The sequence below is a fragment of the Anabrus simplex genome, chromosome X (genome assembly GCF_040414725.1).
Source record: "Anabrus simplex isolate iqAnaSimp1 chromosome X, ASM4041472v1, whole genome shotgun sequence".
NCBI classification, from domain to species: domain Eukaryota; kingdom Metazoa; phylum Arthropoda; class Insecta; order Orthoptera; family Tettigoniidae; genus Anabrus; species Anabrus simplex.
Window position 1 is genome coordinate 221,857,134 of NC_090279.1, and position 17,971 is coordinate 221,875,104.

At 42.3% G+C, this 17,971-nt stretch overlaps 2 protein-coding genes across 7 annotated transcripts in view; both read left to right on the top strand.

Moving 5' to 3' along the window:
• wkd (whacked) overlaps positions 1–17,971 on the top strand; it is a 569,688-nt gene that overhangs the window by 487,836 nt on the left and 63,881 nt on the right. The gene's annotated exons all lie outside the window — the stretch shown is intronic.
• Mhcl (Myosin heavy chain-like) overlaps positions 1–17,971 on the top strand; it is a 399,178-nt gene that overhangs the window by 98,629 nt on the left and 282,578 nt on the right. The window contains exon 2 of one of the 6 annotated variants that reach the window (XM_067159642.2): positions 7,928–8,933. The exons of the other annotated variants lie outside the window; for them this stretch is intronic. Coding sequence (XP_067015743.2) covers positions 7,974–8,933 — 960 coding nt within the window. The 5' untranslated portion in view covers positions 7,928–7,973. The remainder of the gene's footprint in view (positions 1–7,927; positions 8,934–17,971) is intronic. 6 annotated transcript variants of the gene reach the window in all.

Consider the following 17,971-nt stretch of genomic DNA (forward strand, 5'->3'; position numbering starts at 1 on the left):
GACGTCGAATGGAGACGTTAAGCCGTTCGTGTTATTGGACAGGAGTAGGCCACACGCAGGCACTGAAAGCCAGTCGCCAAATAAATAAATCCATGGTGGCCACTGTAAGGTAGTCCTAAATCATCTGGTGGCAGAAAGTAAGTCAAGGAAAAGTCGGCAGTAGATCGGATAGCCATAACTGGGGCCATGAGAACATGAATACTTTGCTAGACCTCCCATCACTATGCGATTTCATAAAAAGACAGGCTAGAATGAGTTCATATAGATTGTCACAATAGTGCACAAAGACTAAACTTAAGAGAGCAAGTTCTACACATGCCTTCGAAAAACCGTTTGAGACCCAAATAAAAAATAAGAAGAAGACTGGGATATCAACAAATGGAATACTGAAATAGAGATATAGTGTGGTGGACTGATGGCTCAAAGACTGGGGATGGAACAGGAGGAGGGATCAACGGGGGAAGACCTGAGAGATCAATCCAGATGAGCCTGGGCAGACACACTACAGTCTTTCAAGCAGAAGTGATAGCTATCACAACATGTCTTGAGAAAATCTGAAAATGAACTATAGGAATAAGAACATTTTCATTTTTACGGACATCCAAGCGGCCATTAAGGCACTAGAGGCTGTCCGGATAACATCCAGAATTGTCTGGTATTGCCATTCATTTCTGAAGCTCTCGAAGAACAACATTGTCAACATAATATGGGTACCAGGGCATGCAGGTATAGAAGGAAATGAAAGGCAGATAAACTGGCCAGGAAAGGGGCAGAAACACATTTTGTAGGCCCAGAACCTGTCCTATGGACAAGCCCGACACTACATAGGAAAATGGGTACAAAAGAAACAAATGGAGAACTGGAAAAATACTCCAGGATGCAGGCTTGCAAAGGAACTGATAAAAGGGCGAAACAAGAAGCGTACTAAGGAACTGTTGAAACTCGGCAGAGAAAATATAAGATGGGTAGTAGGACTGTTGACAGGACACTGCTATAAGAGAAAACACCTACATAGAATTGAAGTAATAGGAGGCAATATATGTAGGAAATGCAATGAAGCAGAGGAATCAGCTGAACATGTGAGGCGCTGGGCAGATTCAGACTCTCCACTCTAGGCCTACCAGGTGAAGAGAGAGAAAAAATCCAATAAGAACAACCTGCAGCTTTGTGAAGGGAGCAGGTATATCCAGGTGGGAATAAAGGAAAGACATGGTAGCCCATGAGGAAAAGAAGGTAGTCCTAGCACCCTAAACAGTGAGAAATGTTAATTCATTGCTCTTTTGCACGTCGTGCCTGATATTAGTAAACGAGAATGATCGGTGGGAACAATGGCAGGAGGGTAAAGGACTCGATCATGGATGGTAAGGGAAGAAGAAGCTAGTTGTGGTGGGAGACAGAACGCTGACACCAGTGTTACCACAATTCGGCACCTCACTCCCTGTATTAGCACATTCACATGCCTTATTAATGAGCGAAGTGGGTTGTCTTTACAAACTTTGGAATACACGTCTTTGAATTGTTCATTAGTAATTCTGGATCTAAAATTATTTTTCGAAAATTTCATATTGGAAAACAATGTGTTGACTCGAACGCCCACTAGGGAGCGCTTTCGTTCACAATTCCTCCTGACTCATTTCTCTTTCTTTTCTGTGAAGACTTGCGCCTTCCCTGGTACATCATTCTCCTAGAGAGTCGGCGGAAAAATGTCTCCAAATTTGTTATCACTGCTTCGAGCCAGGTTTCGGACAAAATGGCGCTCAAGCTAAGCAGTTTTCCCACAAATGGAACACGATTGAGCAGCAACAGCACACTTTCAGAGGTTGCCAAATGCCTGAGATCCAGTAGTCGAACTGTACACTACTTATTCGTGTGCGAAGCTAAGAGGAGGAAACAATGTTCTTGAAAATGTTTTAGCTGTTTTCGCTCTCGTGGACACAAGTTCAGCTCGAAACATATCATACTTAGTCCGCTCTCGTTAATTCTGTATAGAGCTTATGTACGATCCTTTCTTTTTTCGGTTCCTAACAACTTTCTTATTCACTATCAGACATTCTGTATGAGATATCGCTATTATCATCATCATCAATGAATGAAGCAACCTGTCGCCCAGCTGGCAGTGTTATTCCAGTACCTAATTCCTCTTCCCATAAATGAATGTCCAGTTTTCTGATACGCGGCCGCTAACCTCAGCTGACGAGCTAATGAAACTGTCCCACTTGTCTCCCGAATGCACACTCCTTACTCTCTAGTCCTCCCACTTCATTGGAACCAAACTGTAAACTTACAGGAGGTATCATCGGTAGATGTGATAGTTACCTGTCTTTAACCAGCCATTCAGTAGTCACTTGTACACTTCAGCTCTCCATTCGCTCCTTCATAAATTAACTACAGACGTGCCTGTAGCATATCGCTTGAAATATTATTTCCAGCTGCTTTTCTTGTTTTCAACTTTGTAAATACAGCACTTCGCTGACATTAACCACTTCATTGCCTTTACATACTGCTGCCTTCCTCACTCCCCTTCCTGCCGATTGCTGAGACTGTTTCGAACAAGTACAGGTCTTGCTAGAGGGGGATCTGGGAGCCTCTAATTGTTGCCCGGGAACATAGCATTTTACTTCTTTGATAATGCTAGAAGAAGCAATGATTGTTCTCTAACCACCCTTAGTTTAGTGGTGGCGAAGGGTCGAAAGAGATCAGGAGTACATCAAGGGAGGTCGGATAGGGTCTGTCACAAATTAGCGGAAGCAACGCTTCAATCTGCTGACGTCTTAATTGTGCTATCGCCAAGTTCACTGCGGACTCTATGCTACAAGCTCTCATAGACTATATTCATTTTTCTTTGCCTGATTTTATTTTCGATTTATCTCTCTTAATCCTGAAGTCCAGTCCCTGAGGGGAGTTTTACTGTAATGGCATTTAAAATGATCGCTGTATATGGTGTCAAAATCTCTCGAGGCGGGCGGAGTTGCTCAAGTTTCAGGGCGCCCCTGCCCTGCGCGACAAAATTGCGGCACCTCGGCCTAAAAGTAGTTAGTGGGACATAATCGCTGTATCCAGTGAAAGCACTTGGTACACGTTCGGACACCAGCTGAACGTACGTGTGCTTCATTCGTAATTCTTCGGGTAAGATGAGCAATAAAGAAACGATAATCAAATAACGGGACATGTATCGCTTGTGGTCAGTGTCGGCAGCCCATTCTCACACCTGCGTCACTTCCCTCTTGTTCAAACTTGACGAGAATACTCTTTAGATTTCAAGTTGCACTAGGTTTCAAAAGTTTGCTGAAGGTTTGTAAATTGTGGGGCAAGGTGGTGAGCTTAGTTTCGTATATACATTTCAAAATGCCTTTGCTCGCTGTCTTGTTTAGGGTCTCCGGGAGATAGTGGGTCCGAACCGCACTGTCGGCAGCTCCCCAGTTTCACACCAGGCTGTACCTTAATTAAGGCCACGGTGCTCGTCGCCACAAGGTGCGATGTAAAGCAAATTGTTAAAAACAGTGACCTGCCTCAGTCTTATGCAGCGAGTCCCTGTTAAACTATCGCTCATGGCGATGTGCAATAGCAACTTCTGACTCGGCGAGGGAAGCTACATCCACTTTTCATTTGCCTAGTGAACCTGTGGAGGATAAAACCAATCTTCAGGCTGAATACCCAACATACATTTCAAGCTCCCTTCTGCACGTTATTTTCCTGTTTTCAAAAATGACTGCGTCTTCATGAACACAAAAAATGGCGACTGTAGCGTACATATTGGTAAGTGCGCCAGAACATCTTATGAGTGCCCTGCACGGATGCGAGTCTTGGCGGCTGCAAACTGTATGGCAGTGTGGATAATTTCTTTAAAAAATGACGGTTATTGATTACTCTTATTTCTGCGTACAGTCCGGCTCCATGGCTAAATGGTCACAGGGGTCCCGGGTTCGATTCCCGGCAGGGTCGGAAATTTTAACCATAATTGGTTAATTTCGCTGACACAGGGACTGGGTGTATGTGTCGTCCTCATCATCATTTCTTCCTCATGACAACGCGCAGGTCTCCTACGGGAGTCAAATCAAAAGACCTGCATCTGGCGAGCCGAACTTGTCCTCGGACACTCCCGGCACTAAAAGCCATACGCCATTTCATTTCATTTCATTTCTGCGTACAGTGGTATGGGAGAATGGTGACATATACAGACCATACAGCCGTAAATCTGACCTGAGTCTAACTGGTCCTGGCCGCAATTAATGGATATGTCCCTCATAAACTGTGGCTGTAGGGGTTCTGGTGCCAGGTGTCAGAGCTATCCGTGTGTATTATACTGTAGTTAAATATCCGCGGATAACAATTCGCGGATGCGGACCAAGGACCAAGGGGAGGGGCGGGCCACCTAGAAGGTTACGCCTTCTCTCTGGCCAGGAGATTTGGCGGGGTTTGGGGATTTGATGGGGGTTTGAAGTTAAGAGGGAAGAAGCTTTTGGATTTGGAGATGTGAAGGGGTTTGGCCTCTTGGCTAAGTGTGCAGTGTCTGCTCTTGTGCTTTTTATTGGTTTAGATACAATGGTGTTACATATTTACATTTGGTTTACAATTATTGGTGCTTATACTAGTGTTACAATTTTAGTATATGTGATTTGGGATTAGGTTAGACTGTGGGTATGGTGGGATGACCATGGCTGGGAGTAGGTGTGAGGTTAGGAGTTGAAGGGTGCAGATGTTATTTTGTATATCCGCGCAGGGCTCTAAGTACAGCCATGTTTAGAGAGCATTGGTGCTGCCACCTGGAGACTTGAGGCGCTGTTGTGTTGCTACCTGTACGGCCGACTTGATGCGTCGCTCTAGCTAGTTCCACTGCAATCGGAGTAGTTACACAGCTCGGCACGTAGCGCTGGCGGCCTATCTATTTGCGGTAGAAATGCATACGGTACTTCTTTATGAGAAAGATATTGACTTTGATTGCCGATTTATCGTAATTTAGAGTTATGGAGAATGTTACATAGGTTAATACTGTTAAAATGATTAATCTTAAAAGTTACTTTCGTTGATATTTGCCAAAATAATGTCGTGAAATGAAACTGCGGAGAGATGGAGTAGTCCAAGAGGAATAATAGTAATCGCTTTTATTATCATGCCATTTAGATGCATATCAGAACTTACCACAATACTTTTGTCTTCTGATGTTAACCTTGAGATTAAGAGTCATTGTTCAATTAGAGCTTTAAAATTCTTCAAGTGCTGCTCTCAGGAAAAGGGCTGGACAAAACATTAAAAATCCTACTTTTTTCTACATTTGCTGTATGGATAACATTAGTAGCCTGTTTTGACTCAAACAAGTTTAAATTTTAATTTCAATATAACGTATGTAGTCTCAGATTAAATTTCATTCATATCTTTCACTAGAATTTTAAATAGCGGGCGAGTTGGCCGTGCGGTTAGGGGCGTGCAGCTGTGAGCTTGCATCCGGGAGATAGTGGGTTCGAACTCCACTGTCGGCAGCCCTGAAGATGGTTTTCCGTGGTTTTCCATTTTCACATCAGGCTGTATCTTAATTAAGGCCACGGCCGGTTCCTTCCCACTCCTTGCCATTTCCTATCCCACCGTCGCCATAAGACCTATCTGTGTCAGTGTGACGTAAAACAAACAGCAACGACAAGAAGAAGTAGAATTTTAAATAACATTCAGCGAGAGAAAATTATTTTGAGTAAATACATTGTAAACTGTTCATTGCTCAGGTAACAACACTTCATACGGTGGCTTTACCGTCATAACAGTAATGGTTCTTACTTGTCAGTGTTTAAATGTTAACGTTGTGTTGTGTTGCTGTCAGATGGAAAATACGACCCCGCCTAAAGGATTATTCAATGCAAGAGAATTTAGGGGTAAAAATACCCGATTAGCATTATTAGCTGCCACCCCCGGAAGCCCGGGTTCGATTCCTGACATTGCCACGAAATTTAAAAAGTGGTACGAGGCCTGGAACGGGGTCCACTTAGCCTTGGGAGGTTAACTGAGTAGAGGGGGGGATCGATTCCCACCTCAGCCATCCTCGAAGTGGTTTTCCATAGTTTCCCACTTCTCCAGGCAAATACGGGGACGGTACCTAACTTAAGGTCACGGCCGCTTCCTTCCCTCTTTCTTGTCTATACCTTCCAATCTTCCCATCCCCAACACAAGGCCCCTGTTCAGCATAGCAGTTGCGGCCGCCTGGGAGAGGTACTGGTCATCCTTCCCAGTTGTATCGCCCGACCCGAAGTCTCACGCTCCAGGACACTACCCTTGAGGTGGTAGAGGTGGGTTCCCTCGCTGAGTCGAGGGAAAGGCCAATCCTGGAGGGGTAAACAGATTAAGAAAGAAAGAAGATGAATACCCGAAATAGAAACGGAAAACTAAGGTGAAAGTGCTAACTGCTTTGAGCCACTCCTAGTTTTGTCCTGGTCTACAAATAATTCGTGAAATGACAGTGTCCTTTTGCTCTTTTTTCCCTGTTCGAAATACAAAAAGGCACACAGCAATATATATTCGAATATTTCCAAACACAGTTAAGGAAAAGCAAATCACTACACCATTAAAAAAAAAAAAAAAAACGAATTAGCGCATACATTAAAAATCTTGTTTAGGACGAAGTTACAGCGAGAAAACACTTTTTGCTATTTGCTTTACGTCGCGCCGACACAGATAGGTCTTATGGCGACGATGGGATAGGAAAGGCCTAGGAGTGGAAGGGAAGCGGCCGTGGCCTTCATTAAGGTACAGCCCCAGCATTTGCCTGATGTGAAAATGCGAAACCACGGAAAACCATCTTCAGGGCTGCTGACAGTGGGGTTCGAACCCACTATCTCCTGAATGCAAGCTCACAGCCGCGCGCCCCTAACCGCACGGCCAACTCGCCCGGTGAGAAAACACTTTGAACCACTCATTACATTTGTTCTTGTTTGCAGAATAAATTCTGCTCGAAGTACAATACGGCGCTCAATAATGTCACAAATTCCAAGAGTTGTAAACACAATTTAAACCATTTAATCACAATAACAAAATTAAACAAAATTAAACTCACTAGTGCATAACTATCAGCTCAAATTATCAAGCCAACAAGCACCTTATTGCGAACACATTGCCAACATTTACGGCAGCAAAACAATATAAATAAAACTGGAAATGCGGCAATTTGCGGTATGTAGACTCCTGTCAGTGAGTAGGAGGCCAGCGCTCTAGCGGCATTATGGTGAAACTTTCCAATTACAGCTTTATGCTGGGCTTCACAAGCGATTGTCAAGGCCGGTATAAGTAGCGCAGCGAGGGATCCAGTCGGCCGTGCTACCTGCCATGTTTTCGTTTTAATTACCTTTTTATGGCCATACTTCCACTTCCTTATCCAATTTCATTGACCATCAGTCATTTCATCTTCATTAGCTCCTCAGCAGGCCCTTCATCTCCGACCTCAGACATAGACTTGAGACGCATAGAGACAAAGGAATAAGGACGATTTGCATCATGACACAATTTAAACTGTATGTAGAAAAATCCATCTTAATTATTTACATTTACTTACTTGTTTCTTCATCTGTAGTGAATTCCACTGCCGTATCAGACTCAACCTTGAAGACATATTCTGCTCAATAGGACACATCACTAGTGACCACAACTGGAAAATAGCCTATTTTAGATCTTCAAATCCGATTTAGCCCCTTTTTCAGATTCATTAAGATCCTCACGAGCATAAAACACTGTAGTAAATGGGTTAATTCGGGTCCTAATGACGACAAGGAGCTAAATGAAATTACGCCTTATATTTCGTTGTTCAACATGGCTGAATGTCTCCGTATTTAGAGCACTGCCCCTTGTCAGTATTTAGACACTCACTCATCTTGATGGGCAAATTAAGATAGAAGTAGCAGTCGACGGTACCGAGTTTTTTTTATCGTACACTTTCGGTTTCTGTTTGTAGCGTGACCGTGTCTTCTGTGGAAGGACTCCTCGTTGTAGTGTTAGACATGCTGAAGTTGGGCGCGTTTGAGAACTCGCTACGTGGCGGCCCGAACCTTCCTCCCCCGCCCAAGACCAAGAAGCAGCTACTCCAACTACACCACAAGTCGTGCAGTGGCGACGCACACGGCTGTGGTATAGACAAGTTCAATCGAGCTCACCATAGTGACACCGACAGCGGCCAGGAGTCCCTCACCTCCCCACATCGGCCTTACGTGGACGAGAACTACCCCTCCGTGTCCTCTAGGCTCCACGCCACCCCTACAACGGCATCGGCCGCTAAGTCCGCCCTGTACGAGGATGAAGCGGGTATCAGGCTCAGCATAAGGAGGAAGAAGCGCAATCAGAGAGTGGCGGAGCACGTGGATGGCGCTGTCGTCTGCGACCAGGGTAACAGTGTGAGGCGTTCTGTGACTAGCGCTCAGAGTATGGAAGACGCAGGCAAGAGGAAAGACTCCAGCGAGGATGTGTCCAAAAAGGCTGGCGTGTGCAGAACTTCGTCATTCCGCTCTTCGGCGGACAAGGCGAGGCGTAATTTAACCAGCACTGAGAGTCTGGAAGACGTTGGCAAGAAGAAGAAAGACTCTTCAGAAGATGTGTCCAAAAAACCTGGCGTGTGCAGAACTTCCTCACTGCGCTCTTCTGCGGACAGTGCCAGGCGTACTTTAACCAGCACTGAGAGTCTGGAAGACGCTGGCAAGAGGAAGAAAGACTCCACTGAAGATGTGTCTGGAAAGGCGGGCGTGTGCAGAAGTTCCTCATTCCGTTCAAGCAAGCGTGAGGTGCCGTTACCAAGACAACCAATGAAGCAGGTGGCCAAGAAAGCGCGTGTGCCGGTCTCCAGGAAACTGAGCGGGGTGTCCAAAATCTCGTGGAGCGAGCTGGCTGAGGAGGCCCTCAACAGGAAGCCGGGGCTGGGCAAAGTGCTGTACAAGGAGCTGGACTCTTTGATGGACTCTGCAGTCAAGGTAAGAAGTGAACACTTTATTTGTCAAACTACTTTGACCGAAATTGGCTACTGTAGGGTGTCTGTGGATCAGTAGATCGCAGTCCATTTGAAACTCCATGTCGTACGATGTCGGCTCATTTTATCGTCCAATGTCGATATCGACACACGGGTAGCGTAAATACTGGGGCCATAGGATGATGATGATTATTGTCCACAATAAGTGTCATACATTCGACTGATCCAGTAGGTTTTGTTTGTTCTGAAAAGTTCTTGTTTGTGCGCGTCTTGTTGCTTTTGGTTTGTTGTTGCTGGATTGAGCCCTTCCGTCTATCTTCTCCATTCGTTCGAGTGCACGGAACTCTCACAGCCAGATAATCTGCGGCACATTGCACATTTATCTGGAAGTGCGTAGTAGTAGTAGTAGTAGTAGTAGTAGTAGTAGTGTAGCTGTGCCCAAGGAGAAGCTCTTATCCTGCCTGGAACTCTGCTGTAAGAATCAAATACTTTCTGTCCGGCTAACACTGAGCTAGCAAGTTGTTGCCACGAACGTGATCGTTTGACTTGTCGGTTCGAGCCCCATTAGTTGAATCTCTTTTTTTCCTTCTAAAGGCACTGGAGGTGGTGGTGCCAAAAGCTTGTCTTTTATTCCAAACCTTACCGCGGCGAATGAGGACGTTAACAACTAAGTATTTGTACTAAAGTGAGATAAATATTTGCCAGTTGCTATTCTAACATTGTCTTGGAAAGAATTAAATAACTTCTTATTAAATTAGCGACAACAAATTGAATAATGAACCCACTGATTCTGCGCCGCCTGTTACTGATAATCAAGGTTTCCCATTAAAAAGTTAGTCGCATTAAAGACGAATGTGGACTTAACTTTCGCCGTAACGCTCATCGTCGAAGTTAGTATTAGAGGAAGAACAAAATTATATCGTGCGGTAGGAATACACTTTGCGTGCTTGAAACGATTTTCAGTCTTTCTAATTTCTACAACAATTTCTGGGGCAGATTGCACATATATAATACATTTTTAAATTTTCTTGATTGTGTAGATTTTAGTCCTGATTGTTTTCTTGGCTGGAACTTTCACATTATTGTCTGACTAGCTGATGTACCCGTGCTTCGCTACGGGATTCTCAGAAAGACTGACTTTGTGGATGTCCAAACTAAAGTCAACATAGGTTATTACAAAAACGTCGGTAGGAATGTAGTGATTAAAAACAATGTTATCATATAAAATACTCGATCAAATGAAAAACACATTTTCTCGCTTTTAACGAACAGTACTGTAACTATTTTCTGAATATCAATAAATAAAATCATGAATAACAATATATACATAAATAACATTACTTAAAAACTTAATAAAATACTTTAAATAAATTAAATTAATAAAGATATTTAATCGAAATGGCCGTAGTATGGGCGGCAGAGTTCACGAGAATGGATCGCTCGAATTTAGATAGAGCATGATAATTCTTTATATCCCAGGGCGTGTACATAGAAGCTGCGTATTGGTACATCTGCTACAGGCCTTACCTAACCTGAAAACGACTAAATAGGCAGGAACTGCACCTAGGTTCATCAATAACTCCACTGATTCTAAAATATCTAACTATATTCTCGATAAAATCCGTGCATGAGCACCTCATCAACACACCAAAATACACTTATAATACACAAACAAAAGATTGCTGGAAGACTCCATATTTAAAACAACAACAACAACAATAAAAACAGTTGGAAAACGAAAGCGAGAACTAAGCCACCATTTGTAGTTAGTTCGTTGAACAATGTGCATATATATGTCTCTGTATCAACACGACTTGCCGATTCTCATAACCAGCACTGTACCTCGTAATACTGTGTTCACATGGGCATGCGCCACCTATATCAAAATTGAGTTATGGATTGATCCTTATAGCATTTTTAATGCTCTTTCTGAATTAGTGGTCCGTGCCTTTCATAAACGAATATTTGTTCGTAACTTTTAACATAGAAATATGCAGTTTCTTTCATCATCGGACACCTCCAGACGTAGTTTGTATCAAAAACGGACATGAACGTTTCAGCCAATCATATTGCTACAAGTGACATCAAACTGTCATGGCGACCAGATAATTTTTATCGACATCTTAAGGAGAAAAGAGGAGGACTGTTTTTTAATGTCCTATGATTGCCAAAAAAACGTCGTTTTGCCAAAATTAAGTGATCAGTCGGCTTATTATTCCAGACAACTCTACTGTTACAATCTGTCTGTTGTAATAGGCACATCTCAAAGCAAACTGCGCCCTGATAATGTGTCTGGAGAATGAGGGAAAGAAATCATCAAACGAAATAGCATCAGCGGTTGTCAGTGAGTTAGATCTAATGATTTTCAAGGCTTCACTTCAGTCAAGTTGACTGCTGATTGTTGCGCCGGCCAAAATAAAAACAGTAATATGTTGGCGATGTGTGCAAAGTGGCTTACAACGTATGCACCATCCTCTGTGGACAAATTAAAACTGGTATTTCCAGTTACTGGACACTCATATTTGCCTCCAGATAGGATTTTTGGACTCATTGAGAAAACCTTAATAAGATGACGACCATAGTAAGTCCTGATGAATATCTTGAGGTGTTCAAAATGTACTGCACAGTGAAAGTGATTGGACGAACCTTGGAACCACTGAATTGGAAAGAACAAGCACAGATTTATCTGAAATCTGCTAGTCAACTTCATTTCAAGATTTCACAGTGTAAAAGAATTATACTCAGGAGCACGAAAAGGGGCAATGTTGTAGTTAAAGGTGAGGTAGGCTACTATTTGGAAACAGGTATTGAGGGTAAGATCACGAAAGCATGACAGGTAAGTATAATGTTAATAGATCCTTTACTTCTGATATTGGCATGAATGTAAACCCACAGAAACTTAAAGATGTTGACTTATTACTAGGAAAGCACTTCGGAAAAGATAGGAAATTAATGCCTCTCTTAAGTGGTATATCGAAGTCATCAATAAGAAAATTTGTATTGAAAATGAACAAGCTGTTAGTGATTATTTATGAATGTGATTGTTTTGAAGACCCTTGTGATGAACCAGAGGTTATTTGCCCAGAAATACAGTGAAGCAAGAACTGAAATGAATGTTAAAAATGTCAACAAAGTATAAGAATAGCCTTATTTCTTTCGTATTTTAATTATATTTCTTTTAAAATGGAAGTTTACTTCCGTGTCATCCTGCAACTTTTTTCTAAATATTGGGATAGTTCGTTTCAAAAATGGACAATTACATGGATGTTTGTATCAAAAATGGACAAAAGCCAATCTCGATTTCAGAAATGGACATCGCCATATTTGAACGTGTTTTACATTGACTTAGACTGAAATTCCTAAGTGTCGACCATGTTTTTCTTGTTCATAGGGCTGGAAATATCTTACAAAAATTTTTTCACACATATAACGGGGTTTTAACTTAGAGAAAGGAAACTGTGGCTCTACTGAAAAATTAACAAAATGGCTTTTGTCCATGTTTGATACTAGGCACCTCATATACATTTGAGCAACACACGCTTATCGATCCTGAACATAAATTATGGAAAGTCTGAGATAGCTTTTACCAACATATAATGCCAAGCCGCCACAAGTGCTACAATACTTAATGCGTAAGCACAAACAACGCTCCACGAACGTTTGAAGTCCAGTCCAATGTAATGCAGCAGTCTCACTCCAGTACCGTCTTGTGAAGTTTCACTCCCGTATTGTGTATCAGCACTACGTCATTCCCGTACCGTGTGTGGTCTCCTTCCTTCTCGTGCAGTGTGTCCGCACTACTTCCTTCCCTTACAGTGTGTCCGCACTACTTCCTTCCCAGTGTGTCTGGTTGTAGTTCCCTTCCGCTGTGATGTCGAAGTATATAAAGACCTCAGCTCTCACATGATCCTTGCCAGCCAATCATGAGTGATCCTCTTTGTCAAGACCATGCCCTGAACTTCTCGGGGGTGTTTCACGTGAGTCATATAACTTTACGAGTACAACAAGCTCATCTCATCAGACTGGGATAGACACATGACTCATAGAACTTCCCGACGACAACAAGAAGTACATCTCATAAGGCACTGGGATGTCCGCAAGAGTCATACAAATTTCCAGAGTCCAATATAGCAATGTTTTCCCACTCGTTCAAAACAAATTACTCATACTACATATATGGGGACCTCCCAGCTTACAAATATTAGTGATAAAATATACAACTGAAATACTGACAATAATAATAATAATAATAATAATAATAATAATAATAATAACAAATCGAATACAGGAAATAATATCTCTCACATCTACATATAGTGCGAGGGTGTGATATATGTACTATCTCAGTACTACGGTGTTGATCTAAAAGTCAGAATTTCCAGAACTGGAATGACCAGGCCGAAAACTGCCGTGAACACTCCTATGCTATTTTTCCGTTAAATATGCACACTGCTCATTCCAACCAGTGCCTCAGAGTAGGGATAGAATAGCTCGAACGCTATGATGAACCAGTGTGTTACGCACGTTCACTCTGCCAGTACTCACCTTACTACATCTTAACTTCTTGTACAACTGCCATCCAACTGCTACATGTAACCAACTGGTACATCCTACGTTTGACACATTAATAAGTGGGACACAGTGTGTTACGAACCAGAGGAATGACATGCTAAAGAAGAAAGTTATCTAACTCCCCAGCTACTTCCCGCCAATATTCAGGCTCGCTGTTACACTCGGTACGACCAGGCGAGTTGGCCGTGTGGTTAGGGGCACGCAGCTGTGAGCTTGCATCCGGGAGATAGTGGATTCGAACCCCACTGTCGGCAGTCCTAAAGAAAGTATTTCTACGTTTCCCATTTTCACACCAGGCAAATGCTGGGGATGTACCTTATTTAAGGCCAAGGCCGCTTCCTTCACTCTCCCAGCCCTTTCCTATCCCATCGTTACCATAAGACCTATCTCTGTCGGTGGGACGTAAAGCAAATAGAAAAAAAATACTCGGTACGCAGCATTAATCCTATCTATCGGAGATGAGTGGCAAAATACGACACAAGGTATATCACAACAAACAACGGTCAATTTAATGTTATGGTTGATCAATTTTTTGAGCTTTTTATATTTAAGGCCTTGTCATTTTTTTTCCTTCGACTGTGTGATATTGGGGTGTCTTATAAAATTATTTATAGCGTAGACTGTAGTTACTTATTCTCCGACTTTACATATCGATTTTCATTAAATTCTGCTTAACCATTTTCTGGTGACTCGGCGCTGATATGGACTTAGTAACAAAAATCCAAATTCATTAATATCTCTGTGATCATAGTCGGTACGGTAACAATGTTTAAGATGTAAATGATCGGAAATTTAATACTATATAACTTTAGTTATGTAGTATTAATCGATACGACCACTAATAACATACATTTTTGAGAATGAAATTTTAGGCCTTCCCCTAAACTAACATTTCACTCAGCGTGAATAAAATTATTTATGGCCTAGATTATAGCGACTTATTCCCCGACTTTGAATACCGACTTTCATTAAGAAAGGACCAATAATAACATAAATATTTGAGAATTAAATTTTAGACCTTCCCCTAAACCACAATTTTACTCGGCGTGAATAAAATTATTAATGGTCTAGATTGTAGCGACTTATTCCCCGACTTTTCATACCGATTTTCATTAAATTCTCTTCAGCCGACTTCTCGCGATGCGTGTACATACATGCAGACAGACAGACAGACAGACATTACGGAAAATTAAAAAAGTGCATTTCCTTGTTACTGTGGACACGTCTGATACATAAATACCATCCTTTTTAAATTCTGAGCAATGTACAGACAAAACTCTTATTTTATATATATAGATAGGAGCCTTAATATAGGACTCTGGTAGTAGAGTTTCAAAAGAAATAGCGCTAAACAAAGGAAAATATCCGGGGACAGGTACGCCACAGTACCGTTATTGCCAATGCAAACAGAATGTTACTACATCTTCCGCACATCAATACCGTAGTTATAAAATGTTGGTAGTAGGGAAAAACTGCAGCCTGACAGTTGTACAGTAAACAGCAGTCTTGATTGTGAATGTTTTCAACAGACAGACTTACCTGACTGCTCAACAACATTTCAGTTAAAAGGATAATATGTGACATGTTCTTTATTCCCTGAATCATCTCAGGCGCTGGCCTTCTGACCCCAACGGCACGTACTGCGGGACGAGATTACGGCACCTCGGCGTCTCTGAAAACCGTGAGAGTAGGACGTAAAGCAAATAGGCTAGAGTACTTCCTGTAAGCATGTAATTGCTTTTTAGGTTTAAAATAGGGTTGTGAATGTTCATATGCTAGCTATCAGAGGTCGCGTTAAGGCGGTGGGAGATGTTCACAGTTGATGGTGCGCATGCCCGTCAATAAGTAGCACTTAGGAGGATCTGCAGACTACGTCTAGAACACGTTGTTAACACAATGGTGCTGATTGGTCAGCGCTAAACACCGGCATGTCGTAGAACCACTAATTACATCCCTGAGGCTGTTGTGAGTGGTCGGCAATCCTGTCAGCTGCCTCACAGGCATTCTGAACATTGAAATGAAATGGCGTATGGCGACACATACACGCAGCCCCCGTGCCAGCGAAATTAACCAATGATGGTTAAAATTCCCGACCCTGCCTGGAATGGAACCCGGGACCAGCATGGAGCCGGACATTCTGAACATAAATTGTTGATTAAAAAGGAGTGTTGGACGTTACATTAACTACAGATAATATTGTATTTATGTAGCGAATAACAAGCAGTCCTGTTCGGATGAAGTTTGTTTCACGTCGCACCGACACAGTCAACTCTGCAGTCCAGCCGACAATGTGGAGTGGTAGTAGGTTGGCTGAAGTGGGACAGAGGCCCGACGTGGCCCCCTCTAGAACCTCATCGCGTCTAGCCTTACACATGGCACTCTGTATACAACTTTTTGAGACTAGCCAATTATTGCATAAAGCGAATATTGTCGTTAACAACACCAAATTATACAATTCTTCTGTCACGTTAAAGAATTACTAAGTGATCGCTTAAAACATTTCAAGGTTGTTTGAGTTATTTCAATGTCGGTAATACTTTCTTTACGAGAAGTTTTCTCCACCCCCAAACGTTCGTAATTAACACTATAATGCGGCCTTCATTATTATTTAAAATGACAACAACATTAATATCAGAGCAGAGGGGTATGAGATCTTTCCAGCCTGTGACTGTGGTGCACTTATCGATCATCTTGTCACCGAATGCATTCGTTGGATCCATCCAGGACTTTGTGGTGGCTCCTTACAGAATTTAGAACCCTTTTGCTTGCATGATTGTTTTGGATGTTATAATGTGTATATCTTGTAATTATGTATATAATGTTTTGTGCTTGCTGTTCGTGTGTATTGTTACCATACGCTAATACTAATAATAATCAGAACAGAAATGGCCCATACTTACCAAGATCTCATTCTCTTGTTCGACCGGTTCGATATATCGTACGGAGTGTTACCCGATGTATCGCCCTCCTCTTGGAGGAACCGCAAAGAAATTGTCTATCGAAAACAACGCGGTGAGCTAATAATGGCGGAGAACACGTCCTCGAAGTGCTCAAACACTGTAAAAACTAGAGGCTATCTCGAGCAAATGATTTGGATGTAAGGTTATTGTTTTCGACTTGTTGTACTTGGGTTGCTATAGAACAATGCTTAACAAATTCCACGAGAATTGTTTCTGTTCAGAGTGATACCAAAAGAGAACGAGGCGAGTGCCCTTGGGCTACACAGAGCGTCCCTTGTCTCGTGTGGCGTCACATTCCTCGTCCATGTTGACGCGCGACCAGATTCGGCAAAAGCTTCGAAAGTAAAACATGTTCTTAAAAAAATGAAATTACAAGGGCCCCATTGACAGGTAGTTGCACTTCGAGAGGGTCGATAGTGCTGCTATCTGCGTGTTTATTAGCGCTTTAAATTGCAGTTTACTAATACAAGGATCATGGCTCTCAAACTGTTCGAAGTCATATGTAAGGATTGTTTTAATGCTTACGTTAATACGTCCTTAGGGGCTGTTTAAAGAAACGAATGATGTATGTGGAAGACATGAGTAATAAAGGCATTTGTGACGTGCACTAAGTGACTTGGTGAGGAAGAGAACAGAGTTATCGGCTAGGCCTCGCAAGCCTAACACCGGGGTAGGAACATAAGAGCCGGACTCAGCTTGGTGAACCGTGGTCGCTCCCCATTACCGCCCGCATCCTTGGTCGTGAAAGGGACCAGAGAGAGCGACTGCGGTTCACCAAGCTGAGTCTGGCATTGCTTCCACTTCCTTCACCTTTACTATCCGACCTTCGTTGACCCCGACTTGTAGGGAGTCTTTCATTTTCACGATACCTTGTCGGACATGTTCCTCTTATTAGAGGTAAGAGAAGAGTATTGCATCAGTGGCCACATGTAGTTCTTTGTCATCCTCATTTCCTCCCGCAACTTGCTTAGACACCATTTTATTTTATTTTTAATATGATCCTGTCGTGTTTATATGGACATGACAAGATGGACTTTACTCTCATGCTATTATTCATCAATTTTAATATGTCACAGTTCTAGTTTCATTAGGTCTTAATGTACAGTAATATATGAATTTTAACCTATAGAGCGGAAGAAGAGAATTAACATATTTCTCGACACATGTGTCTGAAATACATAGTATTCTCTATTTACTGTGACCGAATATTGGCCATTATGGTGTTAGTTGTGTATTTACGTGTTTGTTTTCTGAATATAATTTTCGTTGTTTAAAGTGAATCAGTGGCTAGTTGTACAGTTCTCTTCCCTATGTTGATGTTATATCACTCGTTACTTGTATGTTCAAGCATGTCAAATGCCAAATATTGGTTTTTCGAAAATGTTATCTCTTACTTTTCACTCTCCACTTAATTTTCGAATCCTGAGGGTGCCATCACCGCCGTATGCTCTCCTTTTTAATGGCTCATCACTGTTGCCAACTTCACTACTTAACCGCAATGTTCCCTTAC